The sequence below is a fragment of the Accipiter gentilis genome, chromosome 13 (genome assembly GCF_929443795.1).
Source record: "Accipiter gentilis chromosome 13, bAccGen1.1, whole genome shotgun sequence".
Taxonomy (NCBI): Eukaryota; Metazoa; Chordata; class Aves; order Accipitriformes; family Accipitridae; genus Astur; species Astur gentilis.
Genome location: NC_064892.1, coordinates 31,438,117 through 31,449,441, shown reverse-complemented (window position 1 = coordinate 31,449,441; position 11,325 = coordinate 31,438,117). Strand labels below are relative to the sequence as shown.

Sequence of the window (11,325 nt, the reverse complement as noted above, 5' to 3'; positions counted from 1 at the left end):
TGCATCTCCCAGGCTGTTGTCCTGCCAAGTCGCGCAGTGCCTGGACAGCCACGGTTTCCCACGAGCGTTTCCCTTTCACCTCGGCAGCACAGACCAAAAGCCAAGCAGGCAAACTGGAAACCTAGCACCACTGCGACCAGTTTTTCTGTCTAGCTGATCCTATTATCGTGCTAACCTGATGCAGCTGCACCAGCAGCTGAGCTATTAGAGCATTATAATCCCATGCGTATTACGGTGATGCCACTAGAGCAGTTAATTTGGCAAAATCTGAATCCTAATGAAGATTTAGCCTATGGCCTTTTGCCATGTCACACTTGCACGTTACAGAATTAACTGTCTTGGAAATAACGGCTACAGTCGCCAGAAATTTGCAACCAGCACTTAAATGGGATTCATCAAGTGCCCCTTGCACGTGGATTCATCCCTCCTCTCTCTGGCTGCATCCACACAGCTCAATAATGCCGTCGAGGACCCGCTCCGTGGTTTGAGCCCAGGTAGGACAGCAGACCTTGCATCCCCAAACCTGGATGAGACCACCAAGAACTCAAATTAATGGAGTTGCGCTGGTTGAGAGCCCCTGTGTGCAAAAGCAGAAGAAAGACCTGGACCCACGTCCACGCGCTAGACCACACTGCTGAGATTTTTGTTTGCAAGCGAAGCTGCCGTGGCGGGGTGGGTGTAGGGTCCGTTTGTCGAGCCGGTGCTAAGTCGTGTGCTGCATGTGGGTCTCGGGACGTGAACAATACGGGCAACAAACCATTTCCCAAAAGCGTCTCCATGAACGTAACTCGCGCACCGAGCAGGAGTTACCTTCAGATGCGCTGAGCACTCGTTTTCGCCCTTTTCCACAAATACTGCTGGCCGGGAGATGCTCCTCGGGTCGTATGTAGAAAGCAAGATGGGCACAGACACATGTGGGAATTTGGGCACGGCAAAGGTCCCTTGCCCACCCTTGAAAGCGGTCTTTTCTTCGCAAGAACGACAACGCTTCTGGTATACCAGCCCAGTGCCCAGGATGTATATTTAGGGTTGAAGACGTCCCTGTGCTCCTGTGGTATCAGGGGCACCTCTCCTGCCCCCCCAGAAAGGCAGATGGGTCTCAGGGTGGCTGGACCGTGGCGCTGCCAAAGCCCCGAGGTGGCTGGACAGCAAGGATGAGGGGTGCCGTCTCCGCTGCCCACGGATGTGTTTGTGCCCCCCCAAAACCTAGGCTTTCAGTCGAGTGGATCGGTCAAACAGAAATAATCCCAGGGGATTTAGGTGGCAATAACGAACGTAAATAGCAAGGACCTTTTGCTCGTTTAAGGCTTTGATGGCAGAATAATTGCACTGTTAACTTACAGGCTGAAATTTGCTGGTATAAAGTGTTTGTGCAGCTACCAACTACAAATCAGGAAGAAGTAAATAATAAATAGCTGGATGCTCGCAGTTACTTTGGGAATGGAGAAAAGGATACATTTAAGCAAATCATTTCACTCACTTGTCCTCAAGTCTGTCTGCAAATATTCTCAAAGTGTCTCTCAGTGCTGCAAAAATTATCCCCTGTTCTCATTTACAAGCCAATGTTAAGAACTGAAAGATACATATTCTTCCCATCTTTAACATTTTTGGGAGGGGTTGTTGTGTCAGCTGTTCCAGCATTCACAATTTCCCACTTATTTATCTACACAGGCCTCCTTTTTTTATTTTTTTTTTTATTTTTTTTTTTTACGCACAGGCTCTCTGCAGTCTGGCAGAGCCAGTATTGCAGTATCGATTTAGGAAGAGGCAGTTGTGACAATCCAGTCCCAGGCTGAAGCAGCAGCCTCACCCCCAGCGCGGGGCTCACGTTTAAAAAGAAGCAGGAAAAAAAAAAAAAAAGAAAGAAAAGCTACTTTTATCTGTTCTGCTTTGAAGGGAAAAAAGGATTACCAAGGCTAAATAAGCCATCTGAGTACTTAGCTAGCAAGCCTAAATAGCACCCTGATAGGAAGTTCTGGCAGAGAGCTAATTAAATTAACCCTCTTTGATTTATTAACAAGCAGAGCAACATATCACACAGGATTGTCCCATGAAATGAATGTGCCTTCTGATTCCCTCGGCTGCTTTGGCGCAGTCACCTCCCGGAAAACCCGGTTATGGGGACTCAAGTTTAATGAGAGTCAATGGCTCGAAAAGGATCCCTGCCCACCGACAGAGATACGCGCGGGTAATAATACGCAAACGCGTGTTATTTTCCTTGCACTTCCCTAATTCCTTTTTAATGCCTAGGATGATCTAATGGCTAATTCACAATTTCCTGCCCACCGATATGCAGATGAATGACAAGCAAAAGCCTTCTGCATGTTTAATTATTCTGTTGATTTAGAAGCCACTTTTCCCTCAGTGCAAGTTTCTCTCTGTGTGTGCTCTCATGCATCATGTATTTCATTATTTTTAGAAGCATGCTCTGTGCCTTTTTATGCTCTCATAGTTCCAGCATCCAGTAATTGCCATGTTTTGTGTCCAACGGACCTGATCCACCGGCAAGTGTAAATCAGGAAAACATTGCTGACTTTAAATGGAGTTATTCCAAGTTACACCAGACCCGAGACCTGACCTCACCTATTTTTAGGCAGGGGGGGTGGGGGTGGGGGGGGGGCGGAACGTTATTTGTGTTCTGGGACCCTTGTGAAGTAGCGGAATATACAATTGAGAAAACTTCAGAGTGGTGAAAATCCAAATCAAAGCCTGGAAATGCACAGACGTGAATCTTTTTATATAGCGAGCTCTACTCCTGTTTAACCCCTGCAAGGAACTGCAACTGTCTTTGCATATTTGATTTTTCTCCCTCAGTAAAACACAGCCTGCTTAATCTATTTTTGCTACTTTCTAACAGTTTCACTGGTGAGCTCCTTCCCCGCGCCTTACATTTAGCTTCGGTATCCGAGCGCTCTTTTGTTAAATTAAGGCAATTAATAAATGGAGACGTTAAGCAATCAATTTTGCCTGCACATCTCCCCAGCCTTACGTATGACTGGCTGTAATCACAAGATAAATGCAATGTGCTGATGTATGGTAATGTTCAATAATACATTCTCCACCAGGCTCAATTCATCAGGGAATTTCTGGAGGGGAGGCATTCGTTATTGGCTGTCTCCGGACCTCAAGGATAACATTTCTGTCCTTTCCATTGGCCGCCCCGCTGCTGCAAGCCTCTTCCCGTCTTATTTTGATGATGAATATGAAGGCATGCTAAGCCGTGCCGGAGCGTAGCTCTCACCGACCGCACTCCCTCCGCGGGCTCAAGGACTCAGGGGCTCCCCGGCTGCTTCCCCTGCCCACCGCCAGCAGCAGCAGCAACGCCAAAAGTTGTGATGCTTTTCTTCACCCAGTGCTTTGGGGCTGTGTTAGATCTCATTCACCTGCGGTTTCAGCACTACAAGGCAAAGAGGGTTTTCTCAGCTGCCGGGCAACTTGTCTGCGTCGTCAACCCAACACACAGCCTAAAGGTGAGTCAAAAATTATTTTTTCTCTTCTGGCAGCTTCTTGTCTTCCCCCTCTTCCCCCCCCCACCCCCCACTGGTGTTTCTATGCAGGGAATCAAAGGATGCTCTGGCAACGAGGGGAAAGTGCTGTTAACACATTGCAGCCCTGGCAAAGAGGGTGTTTGCATTGTCTGGCTGCGCGATTCCCTTCGGAGCGAAGGAGAAGCAACCCGCTGCTCCAAGCCATCGTGGGAAGTCGCTGCTCCCCCTCCCCAAAGTTTCCTCATCCCTTTCAGCCCTGGAATGAGCACGGGTGTTGCAAGAGGAAAAAAAAAAAAAAAAAAGATTGGAAAAGTTAGCCAGAGGAATTAAGGTCCCTTTTTTTGGTGGAAGGATGCTGGGTGGTCTCCCAAGCACGGCGGGATGCTGCCAGGCGGTGGGGAGCAGCGAGGGGGGGGGGGGAGGGGGGGTATGGCAGCAGAGGAATCTCCGGCTGCTGGTCTTGTTTGCTTTTTTTGGGAGAAAAAGGCTGTTTTTGTCTCCTGAGCGGAGTCTGAAGGCGTTCCTCTGGTGCTGAAACTGTCCTTAAGCCGTTTGCAAGGTGAATCTATTTTAGGTGGCGGAATATATTTGCCTTAATGCAAAACTATTTATAGTCCCCGAAAAACATTTCTCTTACTCGCACAGTTCTGGATTTTCACTGACGAAGTGTCAACAGCTCTGTCTATGCCAGAGCCCTGATGTTTGTACATAGAGAAGGAGCAGCAGGGGGAGAAAGCGACTGGGAGGCTTTAATCACTTTATCGCGGTAGCGAATGACCAACTTTAACAAAGTGGCTTCTGTTTCGTGGGAAGTCCTTGCGAACCTGACTTGCGATGTCAATCCACTAGCCCGACGCAAGCTCAGAAATGAATTTAATTCAGGACAACTTATCTTTGGCTCTGCTGGGCTCCCTGCGATGAACTCGGAGGGGTTGTGGGGAGCATCTTTCCCGAGCTGCGGGTCCCCGGGAGGTCCACTGATGGGGTAAATCCCTCTCCAGAGCAGCATCCCATCCCCCCCCCCCCCCCCCCCCCCCCAAAAAAAAAAAAAAGGCAGATTTCCCAAAGTTATATTTCCAGTCTCAGGCTGCACTCAGGCAGGGAAATGTTGATTCTACCAGGCTGCCAGCTCCGGGAGGATTTCCCCATAAGACTGTGCTCAGCCCGGCGAGCACTGCTGGCCAGGGCAGGCACTCCCGGGGGACGGACTGCTCCGGTGCGGGCTCCCATCTCCCAACATCGCAGTCCTCCGCTGACATATTTTTAAAAAAAAAAACGCGTGCAGCCCTGTCATTATCTGAAAGGATCTGGCCATCCGAATGGCTAAAAGAAATAGCCGCGTTCCTAAGTGCATGGGGAGATTTTGTAAATGAATGCTTCTGTGCTCGACCCCTTTTATGTGGCTGTCGCCTGCTACTTTCATTTGTAATTTTAATTATTTTTTTAAAAAAAAAAAGGGCAGAAAAAAGGTTATTGAAGGTCACAACACAATTTCAGTGCCAGTGGCTTTGTCTGATGAGGTCCCATAAGCACACAGAGGGGTGTCCACTGACTGCTCCACTGGTATCTAGGACTAGACCTGAATCTATCAGTTTAGGTCCTCTCGAGTTGCAAATTTGCTATTGTAGGAGCTGCAGCATTTTACCTTTGAGCATACCAAAAAAAAGTTGATGCTTCTGTTCCTCTCTGTTAAACACATAGGGCATTTTGGTTTATTAAAATCCCCCACGGCCAAGCTCTTCACTGCTCGGACCCAAAGCCCGGTAGAGACACGAGCAATCTCGGTACTGTCTTGGCAGCTCTTGAAAGTAGGCATTGGATGGAAAACTCTCTTGGAAACAAACAGGAGCCTCTAGGAGAAGGTCCGATGTGCCAGTGAAGCCCCACTGAGAATCATCTTGACCTGGGTGGGAGTTGCTCCCCCGATAGGATTGCCGGGGGAACCCGATGGCACGTGTTTCCCCACATGGGCCTCTTGAGACACCGGGCAGATGGACAAGCTGACAAGAAACCTTTCTGCTCTGAAAAAACCCCCTCTGACTGTAAAGTGAAATATGCTTTGAAGGTACTCCCGAGTTACCCAGCTCACATCCAGCTGGGTAAATACAGGGGGCTTCAGCTCTGATCCGCTCTCAAGGTGTTCACTTTGGTTTCCCACCGGCTCTGTAAGGAGCTCACCACCGCTTTGTGCCAGCACCCAAAAGAGACGGGTGGGTCGGACGGACCCCTTTGTGCCCATCACTGCTCTATGGGTGCCCACCCGCCAGCTGTAGGAGCCTGCTGTCCCCGAGCGAGAAGACATCTCGCCCCACCACCTCTCGCCTGGTGGTGGAGAGGTGGTCACCTCCAGCCGGCAAGGCACCTTGTCCAAAAACCGGTGCTGGAGACAAGCCAGATGAACTTGCTGCTGGGGGTGCCCGTTTCTCCCCCGGGGATGCACAGGGGGGCTGTGGTTCCTCCTTCCAGCAACCTGGTGCAGAAACTTCTGAAGCTGGGACAGGGAAATCTCCCCCAAACTGTCCTGTACGCCAAAGGACACCCGAGGGACCGTTAAAAATGAAAGGGCCAAATGTATTCCTCTGTGATGGTTTAGAGTATTATGACTATTTTGATGTTTCATAGTCTATTATTTCTAGCTGGGTCATTTCAACTGTAACATTTTGTTGACAGCCCCCAGATCTATCTTAACAATTGACAAGTGGAGTGAAAACTGTATTAAGGTTCTCGGTCGATGAATACAAGCCTGCTAGGAAACAAGGGCTAGGAGCAATGTCGTTTCTCTCCCTTCCCTTCAAGGCTTAAATGTTTGTGCTTACTCCAAAATTGTAAGCTCTTTGCAAAGAGCTTACCCCCCAGGTGAGGGGGTTCCTGGCTGACTGGTGCAAATGGTAAATGACAGGCATCGTATTCTGGCGTGATTATGCACGTTGACATCCCTCACATAGGTCAGGTCCTCAATCAGTGCCAACGCGCATAACTCCATTAAAGTCAAATTGCAGCAGGACTTCCATCCTCGCTCCTTCCATCCAGAGGAGCGCTCAGGGATGGTGGTGGGATCCAGCCCACGCCGGGGACCCGTGGTTGGTGTCAGAAATGTATGGGTGTCAGAAATTGGGCATCACGTAATGGAGTCGGTGAAGGGCAGAGAGCAGGGGAGCCCTGGTACCCTCCAGAGAAAGGTTGCACCAGCTTCTGCTGTCACAGACCCATAGCTAGACTGGAGGGGTCTCCAGTAAAGTTATGTCAGCATGCTGTCACAGCCCAGATCTCTGATCGTGACCGGAGCCCATCGCTTACCTCTTCCCTTATGAGAGGTCTGGAGGTTGGCACAGAAGCGCACGCTTAGAGAGAAACCCGTGTCTTTCTTCCCACTGCAAGGCTCGTTAACTGGGAAGGCTGATGAGCGATTCAGTGTATCTTAAAGGAGAAGACGGTAAAAGTGTCAGCGCAGACACCTCTATTGATCTGCTACTATTTTCCCTGAGCACGACAGGCTGACACAGGCGGCTCTAAACAAGGAAAGACAATTTTGCAACCGCCACCCTCCGTTTGCCTGTTTGGCAGGGGTATGAGTGGAGGGGGGGGAGATTTGGGGGGGGGGGGGGGGGGGGTGTGTTTTGGAGCCTCTTTGTCCTTCTTGCCGCTTTCTGCTCTTTGTCCTCCCACGAGCTTTCCCAGGTGTGGCAGCGGCACCTTAAGACGTGGTGCTATGCTGGGATGAAAATTCACTTGCCGAGCAGAGAAAATCACGTATTTACCACACTTCTATCAGTCACCCTCGTTCTCGATCACATTAGATGCATTACCTCGTAACCTGTCTTCCTTCAAGCGTACGGTTGCCCTTATGTCTCCCCTTGGAGAAGCACGGCCAGGCAACGGAGCTCCCCAGCTAAGTGGCAGCTCCTTCCAAGGACATATTAATTAGAGGAGCTCATGCTGCTGGCTGCAGAACCCAGCACTCAGGGCAAGTTTTAAGGTGCTCCATGCGCGTGGAAGAAACGAGCCGGGTTTGCTGGTCCCTCTGGAGAAGTGGCTCAGTGAATTCTTTTGCATTTTCCCCGTTAAGAGCAATTCCTCCCAGCACTACTTATTGCACTCCGGGGAGAAGGCGAAGGTGGGCGGTGTGTCCTCGTTCCTTAGCTGGCATCGGTCCCTGCCCCAAAAACCAGACGTGCACGGCGGGGGACTGCAGTGCAATCACAGCCCAGCCGGGTGCCGATGCTTTGCGAGGTGCTGTGTACGGCTGGGTAAAACAGATCTTCTTCATTCAAGGAGTTACTAGCTTTTTAAACGCAGCTTTAACCATTTGGAGAGCGTGAAAAATGTTCTTGTAAAAAGTATGTTTGTGGTGTTCTTGTAAAAACCACCCGTCTCTGTCTCTGTAGGATTTGAAGGAACGTGCTGAATTACAAAAAGCAGCATATTTAAAACAGGGCATAAATAGTTGAATCTTATATTCAAAAAGGGTCGTAGCACGGTTTACGTGGCCAAGCTGTCTTCTAGCTGTTTTTTAAAGCAACAAGCAAGTCTGCTCTGAGTTAGGGAAGGGTTTTGAATCCCATTATAACAGTTTGGCTCTGTGCACGGTGGCTAGCCAAATAGCATTGTAATCCACTTTATCACCAGCAGGATTAAAGTGCTATGGCGCATTATACCCCCTTGAGATTTATTTATTTATTTGGTGCAAGGGAGGGGAAGGACTCTGAAATCTGCTGCTAACAGCCCCCAGACACCATTGGAGGGTGTCCTCAGCCCAGACACCCTCCAATCTCCAGTGCAGGGCTGTGATTTGGAGATCCCAAGCGGCGTTTGGCCCCAGTGTCCAGCAGGATCATGACAGCCCTGGCGAGAGGGTCCGCAAAACCCCCTGCTGCCTGCAAACCCTGGCTCCGGGCAAGGCGCCTGGATCCCATCCCGGCTGTAAGCCAGGGCTGTGCGAGCACTGGGCACCTCAGACTTCCAAATCCTTTTGTAGGGATGCGGACGGCGTTTGCAACCCCCTCCTTCAGCCCTGCCGCCGTTTGAAGGGATTTCGGCGGGCCAAACTGGAAACCAGCTTGACCACGAGCACGCCGGGAGCCTCCATCCGCACTTCCACAGCTGCCTGCAGATGTGCCCCATACCGGTGCTCTGCGGAGGAGAGGCAGAACATGCTCCGGCAGCTCTTCCCAGGGGCTTTCCCATCCTCCGCTGCCTCTGCCTGGTCCCGGGAGCTCCCCTCTCCCGTAACCCGTTAACCCTGAGCCCACAGACCCATGCACCCACACAACCCACGGGCTTTGCTCCAAGCTACAAAGCAGGGCAGCTCCAAGCTTCAGCGTGGTCTCCCAGAATAACAATTACGGCATCTCCTCGGCAGAGGGAGAGGGAGGGGAAGAGCCGCCGGCTCAGAAGTTTCTGTGTTAATATGCGCCGGCTTCCTTCTCCCCACCTCCCACCCCAAATCCACTGCAGAAAATTAATTACCGCTGTTAACTGGCCCTGCCTGTCACGGTACAGCTCTGGAGATGGGATAGAGTGGGTAAACATCGAGTCCTTTCCCACCCGCGTTTGATTTTGAGGGTGAATTTCAATAATAAACCTGACCTGGTTGCAGGACGTTTCAAGTCAGATGTTATCAATGGAAGACAGTGCTGTTATTTTAATATTACAGAAATGCCTCTCCCCTCGACAAGGTGTTTGACAGCAGGGTGAGGAGTAGCCATCAGACACTGCCACATACTGCTTTGTAATCCACCCACTCTGATACGGCTCAGTAGATCAAGAATTTCTCAGTGCAGCCCTTTGGGTTAGACATAATGGCCCAGATTCCTCCCTCGGGAGAAATACTGCCCCAAAACAATTGCTGTGGCTAACACACGGGGTGCAGAGGAAAGAGGGATGTTTTAATGTAAGCCTTGATTACATGAAATGAGTGGTGAGGTCTCAGTCTTCTTCCCAGCAGATGTAAGTCACCCCTGGACATTCCCACAACTGGCATTAATTAACACACGTTGCTGGTTGCCTCAGTAGAGACCCTAAGCACAGAATCTGGTCCTGCAAACCCTGGATGTTAAAAAGTTCCAGAATGGGTTCCCAAGCATTGTGAATTTTGCCTCAAATTCAGAATTTACGGAGTATAAAGTTTTGTTTAACCATTAAGATTCTCTCCTGGTATCAAAGACCTCGCAGCACACTTAGCTGGGGGGGGGCACTTACTTAGAAACTTCCTTTTTTTTTTCTCAGAGACAATCTGAGGTTCTTAAGTAATCCAAGAAAGCGAGTTTAAAGGAAGCAGGGCAGATCCCGAGAGCTCTGGTAAAGCGAGGGAAAGGAGCTGCTGTGTCTGTGCCCTGTCTCCCCGGGTCTTCGGCGCTTCTTATGCCATAGAAAACCCGTAATCCTTGTCCTGCCTGGCTCAGAGCTGAGACTTTGGGTCCCTCCTGGCACCCCAAAAGCCTCCCCATCACAGCAGGCAATCAGTGTCTCTCAGCCGGGTACAGAAGATAGAAAAAAATGTAAATCCTGCAATAATTTCACAGGGTGCTGGAGGGGAGGACGGTCTCTACCCAGCTTTACCGAGGACTGAGCGAGGCGGTGAGGAGCGTGGGAGGACACGGCCACGCTCTCCTGCCTGCAGGAGGCTGGGGTGGAGGGGACTGCTGCTCCCCTGGCACGGTGGGACCGATGACCGTGGAAGCGATGATGGTGATGGACTGCCCTCAGCATCTCTCCGTGGCATTGCCACTGGCACGGCGTGGTCCAGAGCCGTGGTCCTCCTTGGAGGTGTTGGAGGTGGGTGCCGGAAGGCACGCACGCCACCAAAAGGGAGAGAATTCCTTTGGAGAGCTAGACAAGATTTAGGTAATACGCTGGGCTTGCTTTCAGCGTGATTTTTGCAACAGAGGAGAGCAGAGCTGAGCCACCACGTTCAGCTGATTTGGGTCCAGCTTCTGATGGAGCTGGGGGGAGCCTGGGCCTGAAGTCTCCACTTGGGTCTGGCTGAACGTGGTGGCAACTTCCCAGCCCACCTCTGTATGCATGTGCTCTACGTGGAAATGAAAAGCACGGCTGTTGAGACATTAAACACCTTATCAGGCTGCACTGCTTTTCTTTCTTTCCATAGCTTGTCTCTTTTTGTTAAGTACCTTTTCTTCTGCGCTATTGTTCCTTCTCATCCTGCCCTTTCCCTGCTATACCAAAGTCTTAAAGCAAAAGATTCTCCTCCTCTGTCATTCAGTAACCTAATTTTGGGCTTTTTTTTACTCCTGCTGAAAGGAAAGCATCATTAACTTCACTGCAACTTTGGATCTCTTATTTTCCTCCAAGCTCTTTCAGAAAAAAGAATCACAATCATTCAATCCTCAGCTCGTTTGGTGCCACCAATCTCCCCACTGACAGATGAAGTCCCTCTTTAAAATGATCACCAGCAAGATGAGGGGAGCTACAAAAAGCAGCGAAACATTGCTGTCACCACTCGCAGATGCAGCTGGCGAGGAAGCCAAGTGCCTTACATGCCTGCAAAACCTAATTGCCATCGTGCGCTGGATCGGGGCTCGAGCAGACAGGTCCAGCTGGAGGTGCCACGGCCACCCGTTGTCCACCCAGGGCAGCGAACCGTGATCGTGATCCCTTCGCCGGTGCTGGCAAAAGAGAATATCTTCCTTCTCCTTCGGTGTAGCGAAGCAAATCCACTTGCAGCAGGGATTTAAGCTGGCGGTCTGCTGCGTGCGCTGCCGAAATAGGCACATGCCCCTTCTGCATCCATGCTGCAGGAGCAAGCGGTTGGGCAGAGCAGTGGCCTTAGCTGGTTTTCACAACCTCCCACAAAGCTCTTACCTCTAGGGATTACTGTGGG

At 50.5% G+C, this 11,325-nt stretch overlaps 1 protein-coding gene across 1 annotated transcript in view; it reads left to right on the top strand.

Annotated features, from left to right (window-relative positions):
- Positions 1-3,168: 3,168 nt before the first annotated feature.
- Positions 3,169-11,325, top strand: part of SIAH3 (siah E3 ubiquitin protein ligase family member 3) — a 44,648-nt gene continuing 36,491 nt past the window's right edge. Inside the window, exon 1 of the mRNA XM_049815742.1 lies at positions 3,169-3,470. Within this exon, the coding sequence (XP_049671699.1) occupies positions 3,336-3,470 (135 nt within the window). The 5' untranslated portion in view covers positions 3,169-3,335. The remainder of the gene's footprint in view (positions 3,471-11,325) is intronic.